Below are 22,908 nucleotides of genomic sequence, written 5' to 3'. Positions count from 1 at the left end.
GTGAAAAATGTTATAATGTGGGGCATTTGCAATTCAGAGTGTGTGGTCGGAGCGCGCCTGTCTGTACATGGCAGTAATGTTCATTACATAAGAAAAATGAAGTCCTGAAGACAAAGGTGATGTTTGCTGGTGAATAGTACTTTGACTGAAATTGTAAAAGTAGTTACAAAGTGGTCGTCTATGCACCATAAGGTTGGCAGTCATACAGTGCCTCTCGTAAGTATTCATACACCTTGAACTTTTGCACATTTTGTCATGTTTACAACCCTAAACATAAAGAAAATTTTATTTTGATTTTTATACTGAACGTTCACACACAAGTCACAGACAGCTGTGAAGTGAAAGCAAAATGATACATGATTCTGTTATTTTTCAAAAAATAGAAAAGTGAAAAGTGGGGCGTGCATAAGTATTCATACAGCATTTTCTGAGTGCATTAAATTGCCTTTAAAACATTCCTAATGACTCCAGAATGTTCACACCTTGGCCTAACCATTAAATAGAGGCCACCTGTGTGTAATCTACTCTCAGTATAATTTCAGCTGTTCTTTTAGGCCCTCAGAGCTATTGTCGGAGTGTATTGGTCACTAAACAACATCATGAAGGTCAAGGAGCACCAGAGAGGTCAGGGATAAAGCTGTGGAGAAGTTTAAAGCAGCGTTAAGTTAAGATTTCCCAAGATTTGAACATCTCACAGGGCACTGTTCAATCCATCATTCAGAAATGGAAAGAGTATAGCACCACTGCAGACTTACCAAGACACGGCTGTTCACGTAAACTAACAAACTGAACAAGGAAAGCACTGGTCAGAAATACAACCAAGTGCCCCAAGATAACTCTGGAGGAGCTGTGAAGTCCTGCCACTGAGCTGGGGGAATCTGTACATGGGACAACTATAAGTCTTATCTCCACAAATCTGGCCTTCATGGATGAGTGGAAGAAGAAAGCCATTATTGAAAGGAGGCCATAAGAAATCCTGTTTGAAGTTTGCTAGAAGTCATATGGAGGACACAACTCCATGTGGAAGAAGGAGCTTTGGTCAGATGAGACAAAAATGCCCAAATGCAAAACGTTATGTATGGAGCAAACCTAACACTGCTCATCGCCCTGAGTGCACCATCCCCAGTGTGAAATATACGGGGGGGAGCATCATGCTGTGGCGCTGCTTTTCCTCAGCGGGGACTGGGGAGATTGTAAGAATAGTTGGGAAGATGGATGGAGCCAAATACAGAAACATTTTGGAGGAAAACCTTCTGGAGTCAGCAAGAGAACTGAGGCTGGGGCGGAGATTTACCTTCAACAGGACAATGACCCTAAACACAAAGCTAAATCTACAATGGAATGGTTCAATAAAAACATATTAATGTGTTAGAATGGCCCAGTCAAAGTCCTGACCTAAATCCTATTGAAAATCTGTGGAATAATCTGAAAACTGCTGTTCACAAACACTCTCCTTCTAATGTGACAGAGCTTGAGTTGTTTTGTAAAGAGGAATGGGCTAAAATGTCAGTCTCTGCATGTGCAAATCTTGTAGAGTCAAACCCCAAAAGACTTTCTGCTGTTATTGCAGTAAAAGGGGGTTCCACAAAGTATTCATGCATGCTGAAAAATAACAGATTCATGTATCATTTTGCTTTCACTTCACAGTTGTCAGTTACTTGTGTGTGAACGTTCAGTAAAAAAATCAAAATAAAATCTTTACGTTTAGGGTTGTAAACATGACAAAATGTGCAAAAGTTCAAGGTGTATGAATAATTTCGAGAGGCACTGTATATAGTGAAATAGATACTGTAGACTAAACTCGTACTAAACTCAAGACAAACACATCTACACTTCTATGAACACCATGAGACTGAACCAAGCAGCGCATGAAGACACACAGCCCAATAAGAAAGATGCATATCACATTTCGTGTTGCGCTGCAGTGATCACCGCCCACTCCTCCATCTGATGGACTTCACATCTTTGGCCCTGATGGAGAAAATTGATCATCTTAGTCAAACAGGTCCTGCTGCATGGCTTGAGTGGACTCTTGTATGTGCCCTCCTGGATGATTGAGAACTCTTTCCAAAAACTGATAAGATAAATGAAGTCCCAAGGCGCTGCTTTCAGCACTTCCACCATTCTCTATTCCAATCCACACCAGCAGAGTTTGGCTCAATGAGCAGGGGGGCCTCTCTTCTGATTGGTCAAAGATTGGTTTAATCCTCTTGGGGAACTTGACCTGCTCCAGTGCAGGGTATGCAGGACATGTTACCATAGAGATGTACCCTGAAGGTAAGTGAAGCCTTCGTAGTATAAGCCTCTGCTTTAGAATAGACTAAACATGAAGGAAGTCATTCTGAACAACAACAGAGGACCAAAACTTAGAAAGTAGAGAGTAGAGTATGGAAACAAATAGGATACAATTTCATGTATTCATTCTTGTTGTATATTACACCTCACACATCTTTCAAAGTATAAAATGCAAAACACCAAATATAGTTTTCAGTAAAGTCTTGAATTAAAGACCTATAATCACAGTTGTGTCTGACATTAACTTGAATCCCTCCCAACAGGTGAATGGACAGTGAGAGTGGATGAAAATCATTGAGTGCTCCACGCTGCACACACTGAGCTGCTGGTTTGATAGATGGGCCCCGGACATGGGCCCTGCACCCCGGGGCCCCGCTGAGCACCCATTACACCCTGATGTATCGGAAAGCTGGCATTAAGGATGGATGGAGCGGCGCCCTTGCCTATTAATTGCCGAGGCTGTGTATTGAGTTTTGCAGCGGCAGATTAAATAGAAGGCTAATGTCATAAATCAGAGACGCGGCTTTAGAAACACGACTGTTTCAAAGGAGCTGCACTGTGTTTGTCTGGGAGAAAGGAGGACTCATTCATTTTGTAATTAAAAGTGACAATGTTTTCTACAGAAGGGTAATCATAAGAATAAATTGGGAAATATCCGTGACTAAACAAAGCTACTTACATGTGGTAAACAAGTTCAGTGGTTCCTCTCGTAAATTGAAAACTCCGACATCTGAAGAAAAACACTACACAGCCATTAATAAAGGATTTGTATCAATTGCATGAACTTACAAGCCAGTTTTGTACCATTTCTGTCAAAGTGACCCTGAAAAGTGACCCTGCAAGTTGTGAAATGTGCCGATAAAGTCCTGAGGTGAGAAGTCAAGGATATCATACCCTCATACCTGTATACATTAAAATACTTTCACTAACAGGAATAGTCTTTGGCATGGAATGAAAGCTTATAAGTAAGTTTACATAGCGTTTTTCACATGACAAGTCACCCAAAGGGCTTCACAAAGTGGGATAGACCCATAGAGGCGCGACCACATCAGCGTTAACACCTGCGCCACCCTGCTGCAGTTCTTGTCCTGGGCTGGACTGGGAATCAAACCCGGGGTCCTGTAGCTCCGAGGCAAGCGTGTCCAAGGTTACAGTCCACATTCCCACAGTGCAAAGCGCACGTCTCTGTTGTGTTGTTGGCTCGGTGTCCGTCTGAGGCGCAGATGGATGACCGGTGCATTGGCGCTGACATGATGTGCGCAGCGGTAGCACCCATGGGCGCATTAACCTTGGGCGACGATGATGTCTAAGGTCACCTGCTCCTTGGCTCTCCGCACTCTGACATCCCCCCCGCAGGGTAGGTCTGGAGAGGGGCCAGTGCTGGGACAGCGAAGGGCAAAAACTGACATGTGAAGCAAATGTGACCAATGATGAGATGATGAGATTGAAATCTTATGGTACAGAAGCTTCACTCTTCACATTATTGTCCCGGGAAATGAAAAAGGTGTATTTCAGGTTCCAAAAAATGTTTGAAATAGTAATTGCATCCAGTTAACCCTTAAGTTAACACAAAACAAGTTAAGACACATCCAGCACCCGCACTCCCGCAGCATATCCAACACCTGACTTTTCTGGTCACACAAATACCATATCAACTGTATTTCTTTATAGTTTTGTCCATCTACTGGAAAAGCTTTAACGCCTTTTCAACTAAATGCTTGATAACTCTGCACATTTACTGGAGAGGGGCAACCTTCCTAACCTTCACTTTTATAAGCTAAAAACATAGCTTGTGTCTGACTCGTCTCCAAACCTGTGTTCTAGCCTCAAAAGGACACGCTGAGTGCTATCTGCTAATGAAGTGAGAAGATTAAAAGGCTCCTCCAAAAGCAGTGAAGGCTTAATTACTGCCCGGGCTCATGATTTGACCCGCCGTAACGAGCCTGGGAACGCATGCGGACGGAGATGCTGAGTGGATGTCCTGCCACCGGAGGAGCGAGGCGGCTGACCTCTCCTTTGCTGCAATGTCAGAGAATGGTTTAGTTCGTGTGGAGACTTGTGCTGTGTCTGAATGTCCACTGTCCCTATAGTGATGACGATCATTCCCTCAAGTGGATGCAATCTGAAGTTCTCCGGTTTGAAAGCAACCACTGGCTCTTTCTGACAATATCATACATAAAAACTAAGCATGGGAATCTCAGGTCAATACAGGTCAATACAGTTCAATACATTTCGACACACCTGCCACGATACAGCTGCTAAATCCACCGATACGATTTGATTAGGTCATTATACAGATTGTGCACTTCCATAGGCCAGAATGCATGTAGTGTGTGAGTGGTTGGTGGTGGCACTGACTGGTAGCCTCGCTTCTGTCAGTCTAACCCAAGGGGCAGCTGTGACTACAATAGTATTTTACCACCACTGAGTCTGGTATACAAGTAATATAAGTGTAAGCTATTATTATTATTATTAACAGCTTGAAGGAGCAGCTCAAGGAATGTCCAGATATAACACAACTTTTAAAAATGTCAATAATATGATTTTCGAAAGTTATAAAAATTTAGAAAAATGAGTCGGGTTAGCCTGGAGTTATGGTGTTAACAAATTGGTGTGAACAAATTGGTGAATACACGAAGCACAAAGTTCTGTGAGAAAGTGAATAAAACTAAAGGAAGTGAGCTAATGTACTAATACTTCAGGAGAGGGGTGAGGGAATTACTGTTTCGCTTCATTCCATTCCTTTTTGAACAGCAGTGATTTATCGGTTTCATGATGATTTATATTGTACACCTTTTTACTGTGTGCTTGTAAAGTAAAAGCTAATGGATATGCACATGGATAACCTGACTCTAGCAGGAGAAAGTTCCACTGGAGGCACTACTGTGAAGTTGGCTATAGGCTTCATGTTTTTCTGTGTTTAGCCTGTTTTTATTAACCAATGGTAAATGCTCTCAACTGCTAGCGCTTTTCTACCTTCATCAGGCCCAAAGAGCTTTACAGCAGGGATTGACTCACCCATTCACTCTTTCATTCATTTATATCATACACCAGTGTACGCAGACACTGGAGGAAAGGCAATGATCGATTTTGGAAAAAGAGAAAATCGAAAAGCTAATGTTTTCTATACTCTGTACATAATTAAAGCTCACTCAGACGTTGCCTGGTGGGAGTGGCTCCCTCTGCCTCTCTGCCGATTCTCATGTTGTAGGTGCACACCTTTGTGCAGTTGTTTTTTATCTTTGGACTCTTTTTGCTAGCTTTTTTTGTGCTTTGAAATGGAAATAAGGACTTGTGCAACACGCTCTGCACAGGGGAGATCCATCATTACCCACAGTGCACAGGCTGAACTAGTCCCACGCCACTGATTTCACGTTTGCTGCTGCTTCTGCTTTATCCTGAACTTTAGCTGTACGATCCACTTTGGACACAAACACACGTGAAGCGGCCATGGCTCTGCAGCTGTAATATTAGACATGAACAGATACAAACACATGAAATCTGATCCACGTTTTTCATTTGAACTCCATTGATTTGTGGCTTCTCTAATGCACTCGTATCGCTCAAGCACAAACCCGTGCATCGATATAAAGTGGTTAGTCTTCGTCTTCTTGGTTGGTCTTTATTGCAGAGATCTATTGCAACCAGAGTTTACTGATTTTTCTGCTCAGATGCCAAAGTCATGTCGACTGTGGTGATGGGACGGTAATGAAAGAGAAATTACTTCAACCAGTTGGTGTCTGGTTCAATCTATGACAATTAGTGTCTAATCAATGGAGGAAAATTGAAGAACCCTATACGTTAAATGCGTGACAAAAATGCCTGGCTCAACCTCTGCAAGCAGTAAAGAATTTATCTGAAGCCAATGCACACTGTACGAGTCAGCTGGGCTCCTGACTGGTAATACAATGGCACTGATTGCAAATTTCTCGTCAACTAGAAGCAGCAAAATTGCAGGTAGCGGCTTTCTGGTTACACTTTCACATCGTTTTTAGCCTCGCAGCCGACTTCATGCTCCAGTTCTCTGTTGTTTGCATGACGAATGACAGATCCTGAAGACGCGCCTTATATTCAAAACCACACTGCGGAACATTCCAGGTTACCTAAAGTGTTGTAAAATGCTTATACAAACACATACACCAGCAAAACCAAATGTGAGCTAAATGCCCAGCTACACTCTTACAATGTTATCTAAAAACACCCCTGATAAAATGAGGGCCTTAAATTCTATTTACTATTTCTCCATAAACACGGTAGCTGTAAGTGTGCTTGGCTGATAAGACAGAGTGGGAATATTATGTGCAGAGAAACATCAAAGACTGAATCAACGCAGTCCAAAAAGTTCCAGACAGACAGCACTAAAAAGTTATTCTCCCATTTCTCCCCCTGTGGAGCATTGAAATCTTATCAGAAGTATGTAGCAAAATATGTCAGCCTCATTCTCAGTGAGAGCGATAAAACCCACTGATTGGTTGTTGGGCTTTGTGTCTCCTGATAATAAGAAAAGAAAAAGCATTGGTTTTATGCCCCCATAAAAGCAACGAGACATCAACAAACTCTGAGAGCTGAGTTGAAGTTTCTTTCTTTTTTGATTGCAGACCAACTTAAAAAACGTTTGGCTTGCACAGTCGTTTCTGATTTTGATATCTGTACACCCCTCACCTGCGGGCGCTCCAGGGCAGATTGGCATCACATGAGGGAGGAAGTGGCTCACCTGTAGCACAGATGAGCCCAGAGCGGCCCAGTGTCAGGCAGCTGCTAAAGTGGGAGTCCACAGCGACAGGTGTTTGGCAGAGAATAAGAGTTGAAAAAGAATTAAACGGGCTATTACGTTCATCTAAAGAGCCTATTATACATCAATAAAAATGTCCCACAGTGTCCCGCTCTGTGAGTCCCAATGAGGCACGCTTCATGTTCCACATTCAGACGATTATTATTTGTGACAATGTTACCCATGCAATAAAATTCTCCAAACTCAGCTCAATATGTATGTTATTGGAGCTCAGTTAAGTGTCCTCAAACCTGCTGTTCCTGGAGTAAACATTCAACTCATTTTTCTCATAGATTTTTACAGAAGTATTAAAACCCCACAGAAAATCCTACTATGTCCCCTTCATTGTAGAGTGTTGGACAAAATGGCCGGTCAGTGTCCGTCCATCAGTCATGGTGTCCACAGGAGAGCAACCGGGAAAACAGCTTCACTTGTGTCAGCACTGGAGAAATATGAGCCACTTAAGATCCACAAACAGGCCATCCATCCAGACCAAAGGAGATGTTCTCTCATGGGTTTGGTCCACTTGGGCCCATGAGGCGTCATTGTGTGCTCTCCCTATGCCAATAAGGATTTCAAACTCATATGTCCGAGTCCAACTGGGATTACCTCTCCAACATCCTGCATCAAAATGTGGAAAAGGCCTCTGCTCCATCCCGCAAGAGGATGAAGGAAATACAAAGTAGTGGACAATATTTAAAAAGGGGATGCTTTCATACTTCATTTTACCCACCTGCAGCATATTGTGTACACAGACATTTGTGGCAAAAGAAAAGAAAAAGAAAAAAGAGACGACTGGTGTCTGCAGAGTAATGAACCCTGTGAAACATACTTATTAAGAATTAGGATATTGGAATGGTCAGCTCATTTTTTCTATTAGAGCTATGTTTTTATGTGAAGAACTAAAACTAACTCTATAATTTCAGAATCAGAATAGGTATATTGCCATTGTTTGAGAAGTTTTCAAGGCCTCTAGAGGTGCTTGTAGGTTTTGTTAGGCCCTCAACCACCCAGAAAGCAGAGACTGCTTTGGTCCTTATGGCTCTCATCTGGTGGGTTGGGATGGAAGTCATGGAACCATTTTCAGTGGGTCTCCAAACTTTACCTAGGTAAATTTCTTCTTCTTCAATAAAACTAAAGAATATGAATCAGCACTACTTCTTGCATACAGCACTAGATTATCAGCCGACAAAAACAATTGCAAACCAAACAACAAGTAAAAAAACAATGGCCTAAACTCAGAAAGACTAAACTCAGAAAGACTGTGAACGGACTCACTGTGGCGATGGGTGAGGCCAAAATTCACCATCCAGTTTTTAAATTCTTCTGAACCTTTTACATTCTCACCTTGGGATTTATGGGATGTGGCCGCGCCCGTATGGTCGTTAATGTTCCACTTTATTAATATTTATAACGAGGAAGATGATTTATAGCGACACGACCTCGATAAAAGTTGGCAAGATGAGAGTTTAGAGACTTTCACTACATTGATCTTTCTAATCCCGTAGAGATGCAGGACAAAAATAAAATGTTATAATGAAAAATAATGGGGTTATAAAAATGGTGGCCGCAGTTTTGTTTATCCATTCAATTTGTCAAGTTTTCATCGTTTTTAAGCCCCTCCTTTGGGATTTCTCCCAAACACATGGGGCCCCACAAACATAGACATGCCCCTGCTACAAGAGACTCATGACAACTTACTTGTGACTTAATTTTCTTTGTTTATTTTTAATTTAATTTCTCACTTTTCTAAAACCAGTCACATTATAAGTTTTGGGCTGAAGCCGTTTCTTTCCAAAATAGCTGCACTTGGGAACTAGAGTCATATTCTGCTTTAGTGATGATTCACCTCTTTTTGGAATAAGAAATGAGGATGCTTTAGGTAAGGAAGAATAAGGTATGAGACGTTTTGTCAAGTACAATTCTCATTTTGCCAATTTCAGCAATGCTTTTGCTAAAGTTTTTAACATGCTTCCATTGTGATTTCCATTCAAGTTTTCCATCAGTGGTAACACTTAAAACCTTAATTTCATTTACTATTTACAACGACTATTTCCAAAAATAATATATTTTGTTTTACTCAAGTTCATTGCAAGTTCGTTAAGATCCGGCCATTTTTGTCAAAACTGTGAGCTCAACTTCTATTGTAACATGGAGCTTTGGACATTTTTCAAAACATCACAGACATCATTATAGATATAGATATAGATATAGGTTAACCAATAGCAAGCACACTGCAAAACTCCATGGGCCCGATCTTGTGTGTCAAAACACAGACGATAAGGAGGAGCGCACTTTGTGATCTCGCCACTCCAGACTTAGCGCATTTAAGGGGGAAGTACTGGGGTGGAGACACACTTTATCCTCAGCGGACGCTGTAGCTCTTTCTCTCTCGAGACATGAACATTGTCTCGCTCACGATGAGGTAAATAAAGTGTTTAGTTTGACCTGTGAGAGCCAAGGGCTTAAGGAGGAACACAACGCAGCGCGATGTAACTGAGGAAATGAATGTCAGTGGTGCTCCCATCAGAGGAGTCACCTCCTCTTGTGACGCCCTCTCACAAGTGGCGAAGGCACAAAGCTCATAGCGCCGCCACTCGGAAAATAATTCGCCAAGAGCCTGCGCCCCTCTGTGCACCAGCACAAGATCTGGCCCCAAAACTATAGTGTCTTCAGGTGTGTAATTTGCATGGGATGGCTGTAGGTGATCAGCTGTAGGTAATCAGGGAGATGGGTCACTTGAGAGGCTGACGTAAACAATGTGAGGGGGGGGAGTATCCTATACGTATAAGTGACACAGGACTCCAACAAGGACCGGAAACAACAAGGGTCAAATTCACTGGAAACCCCACAACCAGAATTCTACTCTGCAGCTTTCTCTGACCTGCGGGTGAAACCACAGCATCACTATTTAAATTAAATTAGCAAATGTATGAATTATCTTTGCTACTCCAATTTCTCCTCCGGTAACCCTTTCCTTATTATTACCAAATACTCCCTCTCTAAAAATGTGTCCATATCGACGATCTCGCTAATTGCACAACACAGGCCTTTTCTCATGACCATCTTTAAATTGAACAATATCTGAAAACATCTTGTCTACAACAGTTTGAGAAACGCTGCCGTTAAACTAAGAGGCTCAATGTGCAACATAGGAAACACACCTTATACAGTACCATTTTACAGAGGCGTTGAGTAAAGTGCCCAGTCAGACGAAGGCAGCACCAGAAGCTCTGATGCATCAGTAAATCTCATTTCACACACTATTTGGAGCCACTTGACTGTGTCGCCCAAAAGATCCAAGCCACATTAGAAGCGGAGGAAATACATGAACATACAGCTCTATTCTTCACATGGTTACATATGTCCTGAACCATAACACTTTTGATATGGCATGAATAGATGTCAGCGAAACCTGTGCTAACAATGGTGTTAATGGTTGTGTCATAGTGGAGGCAATTACATTTTCTGTGTTCAAAATACACTACATTTGCTATATTGTAGATATACTGTATGGTGTACTCCTCACGGCCAGCACCTTTCATATGTCTTTTCCATTGTCCCTTTATTGTCACATTTTTGTCACAGTTTTTTTTGCTCTTTTGTGTTTTTTGTTGCATTTTCATCCCCGTTTACATCTCGTTTTTGTCGCTCAAGGCTTTTTTTAAAGAAGCTTTTAGATTTGGGTCATGCCAAACTGGAGAAAATGTGCTTGGTTCAAAAAGATAACTCAAAACAACTGGACTTACTTCTAAAAAGAGGTGACAGTCTTACTGTCCTTCCAGACAGCCTCCTCAAAGCTGTTGTCCGTGGTGACCACACACACCAGATACAGACGTGGTGGCTGTGGATGGTGAATACCCAGTGAAGGCAGATGACGTCACTGGCAGGGGTGCCACATGGCCCGAGTCCAGGCCGTGTCTGGGGCATCCTTCAGATGGCTCTGTCCCAGGTGCTGGACAGCTGGAACCAGAGTCCCCCTCGTCTGTTGATGGCTGGGCGCATGGACCTCTCATATGTCTCCTTGACCCCTCTCTCAAACCACTGTTCTTTGTCCAACAGACATGTGTCTCTGTCCTCAAAAGAGTGGCCCGCCTCCTCCATGTGCAGGGACACAGCAGAAGTTGGGCCTCACGATGTTTTCCTCCGGTGCTGAGAGAGGCGCTTCTCCAAGGGCTGAGCTGTTTCCCCAACGTACATCTGGTTACACCCCTCTGTGCCGCACGTGATGGCATAAACCACCCCTGCTTTCCTTCCCTTATCCTTGGCGTTGAAGGGTTTCAGATGCGCCAGAGCAATATGAAGGGAGGGAAGGGGAGAGTTCAGCTTCAACAGTCTGTTGTTCAGCCTTATAATCCACACTCCAGGTTTGTTTTTGATGAGGGCTCAACGTTATAACATGGTTAAAAGCTAGATAGAAAAAGTCACACTGATGTGCCTGATTTTACCATAAAGCGTAAACAAACAGTTTATATGTGCGTCCCATTTCCACAAATACAACGTCCCAGAGAGATTTCCTATAGCGCCGCAGTCTCCTAATGTCTGCCTCCTAAAGGGAATTGAAAAGACTATTACCCGCAATGCCTTTTACATTCACTGCATAAATGGTTTCCATCTCCAACACTGCGTCCATCAGCCCCTCCCTCCTGCCACAGAAGCTACATTAAGTTGTAATGTACTCCTTCCAATCTATTAGCCTTCAGTATATGTAATCACATTAGACAAAGCAGGCTGTGTGCTGTAAGGAAGAGGAGGGATTTATCATGGCTTTGTGGTTTTATTAATGAAGCTCACGAGAAATAGCAAACTGTAGGAGTGATGCAGTGTATCATGGTGTTTTTTCCAGGGTACTAATCCTCGTTTGATCTTACAGCTGGTCTAGATGTCACTTGAAATGATAAGTTTGAGCACCACTGGTCTAAGGGTGTGCCAAGAAATTAAAAAGTTGCAAACATTAGCCACTGACTCCTCGCTTGAGCTGCTGAAATGATCGATAGCTTCTCTTCTCAAGCAAAGAGTTGTAATAATCCAGTCTCTCTCACTGAATGTTTACTTGAATTTGGTCATTTTTTATTGCAGAAATCCATTTAATGATCTGCAGTAAGTTGTCACCAACAAAATGAGTGCACTGTGTAGTCAACAGTGCAATTGTTTAGCACTGTTTAGTGGTTGGGGATTGGGGATGGTATGGGCACATATTTGGGGCTCAGTCATGTTCGCAGGCCAGAACGAAAGGCTAGATGGGCCACAAGATCCAGCACAAGACACTAAACTTGTTATCAACAGGTCCAGGGTCTGTCGGTTTGTGAGGCTTTCTGCATGAGCTCCAACACCTCTGGACTAGAGTGTGTTGTGTGGGTGAAGAGTCTCACTCTCCTCCCAGAAGAGTCTCAACTGGCAACAATATGGACAAATACACAGTGCCCACTTTTGTCCTGGCCTATGGGTGATCAGGACCGCGTCATTCAGCCTGAGAGAGAATGAACCTGTCCTTGACATGTGTCTGCAGGACCTGCCACACATCTGACAGTGCGCTTTGTTCACACTCTGTACATCTTTACATTGCGTTGAGTGTTTCAGTTCGGGGACATTACTAAAGCCAGATGCTGACTGTTGGTCAATGGTGTTAAGGTTCATTTTCATTCCAAAGACACAGAACAACACAAATTTTCACCAGAGAAAATGGAGGACGCGAAGTGGATGTGCAGCACTGCTCGCCACAGCCTCTGAGATGCAGGACACACATAGGCCGGGCCCACAAAGTTCACCCCCTGCCCACCCAAAAAGGTCATCCTGAAGCCACTGCTGATATGGTCAATGGTTGATTGCTTAATGCCCAACTGCATCACCACTGTCCTACTCACTCTCCAACATAAAATGATCAAATTCACTCTAACAGTGGAAACGTTTCTGCGCAAACAAATGAAATATGAAGTCAGTGAGTTCCATCTCTGTGTCACGGTGCGTGAGTTCACCAACTGTTCTCTGTCAGCGCCATGCGGTGAGTAATATGTTCACAAACGAGTGCGTCCACACGGGCATCAGGACGATCAGAGGAGATGGGAATCAGAGGAGCCCGTAATGGACTCAGGTAGAAGGCGACACTTAAAGAAGCGAGGCTGCTGAAGCATATACTCCAGCCATTAGGTCTGGGGTTATTAAACACCTCCAATACACCAGACGCCAATGCAGTATGTCAACCCCATCCATCTCCTTCACACGCCCGCCTCTGTCTGGCTGTTATGAAGGGCTAGTCTTTCGCACGATAACTGTTTGTGCGCTTTTATTAGCTTGTTTGAGGAGGGATGTTACCACTGGATTTGAGCAAATGAGCGGTCAAAAGAACTGACGCTGGGAACGTTTTGCTCTTGTGATACTGTATCTGTAATTTGATTTCAATTTACATAAACATAACTTAGGAGCATTTATCACCTCCTTCACACACCTGACTTATTTCTCTGTTTAGATCTGTCCATGTTTTCTGTTTTAGGCCTATGTAAATGTCCACAGTTATCAGCTTCAATCCAGTTATTTTGATGGATGTGGGTGAATTGAAAACCACCGATAGACGTTCAGACTTGCAACAATGTAATGTTATCTTGTATTCTTCAGCCTGTCCATTCTCGGTCAGGAGTCTTACCCGACAGGATCAGAGTTGGTATGCCGCCTCTAGTCAATGCTAACATTCTGAAATACAGATAGTTAGCTCTAAAACTTATTGCTAAAACTTACTATTGTTTCTCTATCTGTCGGAGCCAAAAGGACAAAAATGTGTCCATAGGTCTAGAATAAGCTATCATTTGCAATTACAGCTCAGTAATTTTCTGGGTCTATGGCCCTCCTGTTCGTAGGTTATCTCAAAATAGAACACAATTTTATTAGCATGTTGCACCTGCTTTTGGCTCCACTTTAGCACGCACGTCCAAAGGCTTAGTAAATCCAGCAACAAATGCCATACTGGTCAAAGAAATCACATTTTTCTGAAACAGTTCAGCCCAGATGGCTAATGGACAGTATGCACAGTCAACAAAGACAGGCTGCTTTTACCAACCATTTCCCTCGATTTGAGTCACCAGGAAACGAGATTCTGCCTCTTTCACAAACAAAATAAATACTTGGGTGGAATCGCCGTGCCCGGAGCACTAATGGAGGGCCACTGTGTGCTGTGACATTAGGTGTATGTGTGTGTGTGTGTGTGTGTGTGTGTGTGTGTGTGCCTGCTTTTAGTTGCACAGGAAGCTTTAGTAATCACCTGGACTCCACAACACCGAGTCGTGCCAAGTAGGGCCGCTGCGATGAGTGCTTTTGTTTCCCACTCACAGGGAAGGCCACGGGGGGCAACCTACGCACCGCCGCTCTGTGAAGTCTGCCGCTCTAACCCGGCCAAAGACAATCAACAATGCACATGCTAATGACGGGCAGCATGGGGTTTTAAGTAAACAAAAGGCAAAAGTCCACTCGGTTCTGTGTTCATTTCCAACGCTGCTAATCCTCCCGCGCTCGGGTCTGTGTTTACACTTTAGAAGATGAAGGTGTTACACGCTGTAAGCTTCCTGAGATTCTCAACGCACCGAGAGCAGTGACCGCAGCAGCCCGATTGATAGGACCTTGTTGTAATGTTCGCACTGTCTGATCAAGATGAAACGGCTGGCTTTTATTGAGTAATGACTCTGCAGGAGAATTGGAAAGAAAACTACGCTTAGTGCTCGTGCTTCACAGCGAGAAGGTTCTGTGTTCGATTCCTGGCGGGGCCTTCCTATGTAGAGTTTGCATGTTCTCCCCACATCTCTTTTGAATGGGGTTAAACACTCGATAAATCATTAAATATTGTTATGGGAAAGACTGGAAAATTGAAATATGCCAGAAAGTTGGTTCAGTGAAATAGAAAACACATTCAATAACCTTCAACAGTTATGCATCAGTGCAGATAGGAGAGGAAATCAAACTACCAACTGAGCGACCGCTGAATCCAATAAACATCCCTTCACTTTCTCCATGGAATTAAGTCTCTCTGTTTGAAATCCATCTTTCCCAGATGTGTTCTCCCTTTGCACACTGTCAGGCCTTACATTTAAAAATCCGTGACCCTGACAGTGTAATTGCGTCCTCGCCTGTGCCCCGGTGATGATAAAGCCTGTCTGTGGGCACCGGCAGACTGACACAGGCTGATGGAGGAGCGCGGCTGTAAATGAGAGAATAAAGCTGTGAGACTGGACTCTATCACTCACTGCAGCTGATCAGGAGAGAGACCATCTTCAGTCATATTTATGTCAATGCATCAACCAGTTTGCACTAAACCCAAAACCCAGCTCCTAATTAGTGCTAAAGCCGCCTCCGGTCGCTAATGCTCTGTGGTTGAGCCCTAGAAGTTCTCAGCTTTCAAATAAATAAGAAAGGACATGTTTCCTCAGAGAGAGTACTTTGGATAAAGTTGTGTTACTGCTCTAAATATGCAGCATTAGTATTTCCAGTATATTTATTCCAACTACTGCTGCTTATCTGTTGGATACACAAAATCAATTCATAAGTCAGCAGTGATTATTACATGATGGGGTGTGATTTAGTTATGGAAAATGAGTTGTCAGAGAATCAATAACGCCTCTTATCGCCTTAATCTGCCAACAAAGAATGTTTGGACCCAAACATCAGCTTCCACTCTGAAGCCCCTCTCTGTATAAACAGGCAATCAAGATGTTGGACAAGAAACTTACGAGAGGCATCATTGTGATATCACACAAAAGCACAAGCCCTTTACCATTGAAAATATTGTAAATGTTAGTATTTTGAAATGTACTTTTAAATGTTTGAACAACTGCACGTCTCCACCGTTTTCCCCTCTCATGGCGACGGGTCAGACCTCTCTCAGACCCTCCACCAGAGCATCTGTTAGCAGGGACTGTGTTCTCCCAAAATTTAGAGCACCTTTGGGACAGTCCAGCTTCTCCTTCAAGGGGCTACACTGAGGAGCTCTCTCCTCTGGACTGAGCTGCAGACTAATGTGAGCATCTTTAGCAGAGGCTCAAACAGAAGCTAAAACCAGGCCAGAGTTGTTCCCATGTGTAAAATGTGCCTTGTCTTGTTCAAAAATGCCTTTTATCTATTGTACCTAAATAAATAATATGAAGGTCCATAGGCATCTAATCCAAGTGTTCTGAGTTCCATTATATTAAAATGATATAATATGGAATATTAATGTCACAATGCATGCTTAATAACTGTCTCACACAGCAAAGGAAAACGTTCACTGAATATATTCTACTTGTCAGTCAACACTACAGTCAAGGCAGTAATGGGAAACTGTATTGGTTAGTATAAGTGCTAACATATCCAAAACAAATCTTTATATTAATATTTATGCTCCTTTTCTCCCTTTCCCACAAACTGAAAGTTTCACAGCGTCCACACGGGCTGACTTGGCCGTGGACACAGCAGGTAAACAGTCTGATTGGTGGTTTGTGGCTGTGTTTGCCCAGACGTATCCAGGTGATTGGGCTTAAGTGCAGAGCCGTGTTCATGTTACAGACAGGTTAACTCAGCCACACTTTCCACTCAGACTTTTCCACAACGCATCTCCTCTCTCCAAACTCTCTGTTCTGTAAAGTTCTCGTAATGTTCTGGTAATAGTTTAGAAGCTCATAATTCACAAACAAAACAACTCCAGGTGGGTTTTCATTTTGGTAAAGGTTCAGAGTTGAAATAATGCGTCTGCTTGGCTGATTCCACCTGTATCGGTCTAGTTTGTGCTTACTAATCTCTCCGGCCCTCCCCTCCTCTCCTCTCCCCTCTGCGGCGGCCCGGGCTGATGTAACCCGCGGTTGCGTGGGTTGCGATGGTGCCAACGGTGCTAGCGAGTGTGTGCTTGATGTGCAGTTAGCTGGAGGTGGGTTCTCTCTGCAGCCTGGCCTCTCCTGAGATACGGCGGGTCTGTGTAAGTGCCCTGCTTAGCTACCGCTGCTAGGCAATCGCTGCGCACACACCTCTGCTGGCAAAAGCACACTCAGAGGAAGGAGCATTAGCACGCTTAAACACAAACCACACTCAATTATACTGCTATTATTACCACTGCTACTACCAAATATTTTCATTGGAGTTAAAGTCTGGGCTGGGATTGTGGTTTCTGTGATGATCTGCCAATTCGGAGAGATCATCATATCATGACTGATTTCTGTTTGATACTATGAGGTCTATGCTTAAACGTTGACACTCTTTCACGCTCATTCCCTCTATTAGCTTCATCAATAAATGTAGTCCCATATGATATGCCGCATATCATATGGGACTATGACTACGACCCCCTCCGTTTTCCCCTACCACTAAAAACATGTACAATAGACCAGGATGAATGAAAGAGTGTGTGTGAGTGAGTGAGTGAGTGAGTGAGTGAGTGAGTGAGTGAGTGAGTGAGTGAGTGAGTGAGTGAGTGAGTGAGTGAGTGAGTGAGTGAGTGAGTGAGTGAGTGAGTGAGTGAGTGAGTGGTTGGTGGTGGTCGGAGGGACCGATGGCACAGACTGGTTGCCTCGCTTCCATCAATCTACCCTAAGGGGCAGCTCTGGCTAGAATTGTACCTTGCCACCATCATGACGCTTTTCCAAACGTGCAATGTCGCTTTACAAATGTGTTCATTATTCATTCACATCATACTTGTGGTGGTAAGCTACTGGGGGTAGACTGATGGAAGCGGGGCCACCAGTCTGTGCCATTGGCCCCTCCAACCACCACCAACCCACTCACTCACTACATTCACCCAGGTTCCTGGTGTTCCCAAACGGACTCCCATCCAAGAACCAACCAGGCCCTTTCTGTTTAGCTTCTGAATCGGGCAGAGTAAAGGTGGTGTGGCCATTATTATTATTATCAATTAACCAAAGCACTAACAATTAATCATGCTGTGTATGGAAAGCATACAGCATTTGGGGTAAACTAACTTGTCACATTAGCGATGGTAAAATCAGGCTGGACTGGAGAGCAAATGAAGAGATAAAAGTTGGCAAATAACAAATAATAGGTTGCGTTCATGTTTTAGTTGGAGAGCAGGTGTCAATACAACTCTATGGGAGAGAAACAGTTTTTTGAAAGAAATGTCAACATCACACACGGGTTTTAATATTTTCTCCATTTTTGGACACCTTTTTGAGGTAATAATTACACCATGGTGCATAATGTGCTGGAATAGATGACTTTGAACTTTGTAAAAGCTTTTGTGTCATGTGGCCCCGGAATTACAGAGAAATTAGCAATAAACCTGCATTTTGACAGTTGCCATAGTTACACAATGACATTTTCGGCTTCCCTCCACCTCAGTGTTAAACTATAGGCTGTTCAGAATGTTGTGACGTCACATGAACAAAACATATACACCATTTTTGATCATGGTTCATTATTTTACCAGGAAAAAGTTTAGCTTACTTAAGATGAAAGGTAAAATGACATAAACAGGGAATTGATAAATTACGATAAAGCGACTGTATTATTGATTAAAGACACTGAAAGAGTGTGTATCCCTTGCTCTAACACAGCCCTGAAACTAACTAACAGACCTCACCAGCCGTTTTAAGACCATCCCTCATCAAAGTCTTTCAAATATTTTCCTTCACCTGAGCTCCTCCGCCCTCTGCTCTGGCGGCGTGTAAAACACCGCGGCGCTGACACCAATCCAGCCGCCGCGTGGAAACCAAGCCAGTTTGGTGCCGCGCTGTGCGTACCTCCGCCACATGATGGATTGGGCCGGTGAGTAATCGCAGCCGGACAATTGAGCGTGAGAGGGAGGGAGGAGATCCATCATGGCGAAGGCTCCTGGCACTAGATAAATGGACCTAGATGAAGCTTCTGGTGTGTGTGTACGGGCTCTGGATGGGCGATAGAGTCCAAATAGAACAGTCTTTTCAACAGCCAGACTCGGGCTATTCTTCGCCGCTGCGGGAGGAGAGAGGATACAGGGCCGCGGCGGAGGAGAGAGGTGGCATAATGTTTCCTCCGCGACTGCATTATGGATGAGCGGTGTCTCCGGGAGATATCAGCGGCGCTCAGCAGGAGGAGTGAGGAGGGACAGGGGAGGGGAGGACACGAGGGAGGAAGGGGAAGGGAAGGGGGAGGACAGGAGGGCTAGCTTAGAGGGGTGAAAAGAGAAGATCTATATGGTATGGATCTATAGCAATTGGAGCAGCAACCAAGTATTGTTCTAGTCATCAATTAGAGTTTAAAAAGTAACTTGTTAAGTCACCTTTGTTGGAGTAAACTAACTTGTCACATTAATGCGCTATTTCAATATGAAAGAAACGAAAAGCACCAGTTTACAAACAGAGCCTCACCAAACAGCTTCTCTGAGCTACAGTAAGAGGCATCGACATATTAGCATCTTTAAGAAGAATAAAACAGCTGATAGTTGGCTAATGATGAACAAATTGAACAATATCAGTATAGCTACTTTTATAATGTAATATGTTATAATGTTTATAAAGCCAATTCTCCGCAAAAAGTCATTGATTCTGATCCATAAAGTGCTTCAACTTAACTGGATTAGAGTCCTTAAGGTGACAATAAGGACTACAATAGTATTTTGCAGGTCATCACTGGATCGTGAGGAGCTGCATGTGGCTCTGAAACCAAAGCCTATGGCAGTGGTTCCCTACCTTTATTGTCTTGTGTACTTCTTGGGTCTTTCAATGGTCGTCCATGTACCCCCTACCTCAGGGCTGTTGCAGTTTATTTAGAAAGTAATTACTTAAAAATGGTATTTGTAAGAAAAAGGACAATTTTGCGGTCAAAATAAACCTAAAATTCTCCCAAGGCAATACATTTGACTGAATCTGAAATAGTTTCAAATACCCCCCGCTGCTTTCCTCGAGTACCCCCAGGGGTCCCTGTACCCCTGTTTGGGAAACACTGGCCTATGGTGCAGGACAGGTAAAAGTGCCTATACCTCATGTAGACCAGGGATAAGGTGCCACATAGAGGAGATGACCCACATGTTTTTGTGTCGAAAAAGCACCAGGTTACTTGAGCACACAAAACAAATGCATTAAATTATGTTGGAAAAAGTAATCGCACTTCGCTAACTCACATTACCACAAAAACTGGCCTCAAAACACCATTCTGCGGTGGTACCTCAATTATATTACTCTGTCACAAACCACTACATCTCACATGTACACACTTTTGATATTTGGATTTTAGCCACAATGAGAACTGTGTAATGAACACACTGTATTTTGACATTGCAGAACAGTATAAAGTGCCCAAAGTACGGACCCTCATACCCACCAGTATTTAGTTATGGTATTTTGTACGTAAACTGAACTTGAGTGACATCGAGTTGACAATCAGAAGAAGAGCAAAAGGGATTCTCTCTTGCAAGAAAAGCAAACAGTTAGACACTCCATCTGAGCAAGAGAAAAAGAGCAAATAAAGCTCAATTTAAGACGCACAACTACTAAGATGGTCACCCAAAATCATAATTTTAGCAAAAGAACAAGCCAAACAAGCTATAAGCCATCCTGGATTTAAAACTGTTCTCTTTTCAGTGTTCTTGATAGCTGACAATCCAACACAGAAGCAGCCACTGTACTCTCACACTCAAATACTATTCCCAACATTATAACCTTTCATACACATGGCTCCTGCTTACATTCTATCCACTGATACTTGTTGCCACATTTAGGGATAAAGTCGTACAGCACCTAAAACAGCTCTGCATGAGAGTCACTCCTCAGGGTCCAAACACATCATCACGTGTCAAAAGCTTTACAAACATCCCCCATTGATCCAGCTCTGCCCATTGCTCCATCCACATTCTCCCTACCGTCTTTCCGGTACAGGTCGATCTCCACCTTCCTCTCCTCGGACCCCAGCAGCGCCTGAGCCATCTGGGCGATGGCCAGCCTCTTGGTGCCCGGGCCGTACAGGAAGTTGCAGGTGCAGGGCTTCTGCATGATCTCCCCGCGCGTGTATCCGCACAAGTGACAGAAGCCATCGTTACAGAAGATGATGGCGCAGTTCTCCACTCGGGCGTTGGCGATCACAAACTTTCGACCTGCGAGAAGAGGAAAGAGGGGTTAGCGAGTGATGGCCACAGCAACCAGGCACCTCATAATTTCACCATATTAACAAAGTCATGTGTGAAACAAAGATAGAGGTGGGGAGTACTGAGCCAACATGAAACTTTTGACAATAATAGTTTTATAGTGGATGGAGTTAAGTAAGGTTTCATTTCAGTAAGATACTTCAAATATAATACCAGTAAAAAGCACTGTCTAAGCTAAACACTCGAGTAAATGTACTTGACTTAATGTAACTGTTTACTCCACCTCTGAATGGCTTACAAACTAAATGACATAAATGAACTTGTTGCTCAGCCGTTACATTTTGACTTTACATCCCCGTCAGAAGTCCGCTAATCCAAACTCCAGGTCATTGCGTCTATTCATGAGCGGATTAGTAAAGTAAGTGTCCTGTGAAGTTGCCGCCTCAGCGCTCACTCTTCCTGCACCAGGTAGAACTGAAAATGCTCACGGCCTTCACCATATTTGGATATTGCTGCCTTCATGTGGTCTCATAATTATGGTAATTAGCACTTGCCGACTTGAACGTTGCACATGAATGCCTCCTCATCATATATTTTCCGCTGGGAAACAGGAAAATCACTTTGATACCCGAGTTCCCGAGATGAACTCAGATCATGATGAGATTATCGGTGTGCAGATAGATCATAGATACAGCCACAGTCATGTCCATTGGCGACCAAACAAGTTCAACAAAAACACTTTAAACCACAATGATGATGATCTGCAATTATCATCTCGTGTATCCACTTACAAGCATTTATTAAAAGTAAGACGAGCCTGTGCATGTGTGGTCCGGGGTCGTGACCTTCCTCCATTAAGTGTCGGTGTAAAACCACTTCTGCAGGGGAAACATCTCTGCTCTCCGTCAGCCTGTAAGTCCAGCTTCAGCAGAGCCTCCTCCTGACGTCTAAACAGCCACAGCACCAGCGGAAGTCCCTGTGCACAGCTCCAGTCTATGTGCACATGTACCGAGGTGACAGGCCAATGGGCTGATGTATGACTTCCACTAAAAAACTCCTCTGAAGTCAGTTGTAGCTGGGCCTTTTCATTTGGGAGCACTCAGCGGTGATAAACATGTACGAATGGTATGGGGAGCGCGGCCCGGGCTAAATGAAGATTAATAGTGGTTATATAGAAGCAGTAACTGAAGAAGGGAATGTAAGCAATAGCACTGTACAGTAAGGGGAGCAAAGGTACAAGAATGTTTATAGTTATGGTAGAAGTAGTAATAGTAATAGTAAGAGTAGTAGTAATAAACGCTTCAGTCGCATGTGTCGCATTAGGAGGAGCTACTGCTGCTGCGCGATTCTGAGAAAACCTCTTCCCCCACGCCCCTGAGCACTACGTTGGGAATGAAATTTGTTTCCTGATTCTTTAATTGTGCTTTGGTGACAGTGAAATAGTACCTCGGAAACTTTATTCAAACCTGACCCAGAAATGAAATTCAGAATTAGCTGCAAATGTGAAATCCCTTTATTTCACTGTCAGTATTTCAGAATGAGCAGTGACCATGAGGGAAATGGTTTAGGTGAAAACTGGAGCTGAGCAGAATGTTATATGCGAAGCAAGAGAGAGAGAGAGAGAGAGAGAGCGCGTTAAACAGGGAGAATTATGCAAAATAAATTCAGAATAACCTCGGCTAAATGTTTGTTTGGCTGTTTGCGAAACCTCTTATATCATGAGCAAATGAAAAGGCCGAGGCTGAGCTATTTTCTGTGATTATCTGCTCCATTTCACTGACCGCTGTACTCATTGTGTTCACATTTGGGTCGTTAAAACAGC

General features: G+C 43.4%; 1 protein-coding gene across 2 annotated transcripts in view; it reads right to left on the bottom strand.

The window, feature by feature from the left end:
- kcnh2b (potassium voltage-gated channel, subfamily H (eag-related), member 2b) overlaps positions 1 to 22,908 on the bottom strand; it is a 189,630-nt gene that overhangs the window by 139,689 nt on the left and 27,033 nt on the right. For both annotated transcript variants that reach the window (XM_079575907.1, XM_079575908.1), the window contains exon 2: positions 20,865 to 21,095. In XM_079575907.1, the coding sequence (XP_079432033.1) occupies positions 20,865 to 21,095 (231 nt within the window). The remainder of the gene's footprint in view (positions 1 to 20,864; positions 21,096 to 22,908) is intronic.

The sequence above is a fragment of the Gobius niger genome (genome assembly GCF_951799975.1).
Source record: "Gobius niger genome assembly, chromosome: 18".
Lineage (NCBI taxonomy): Eukaryota > Metazoa > Chordata > Actinopteri > Gobiiformes > Gobiidae > Gobius > Gobius niger.
Note: the sequence above shows the minus strand (reverse complement) of the source record. Positions and strands in the feature narration are given on the sequence as shown.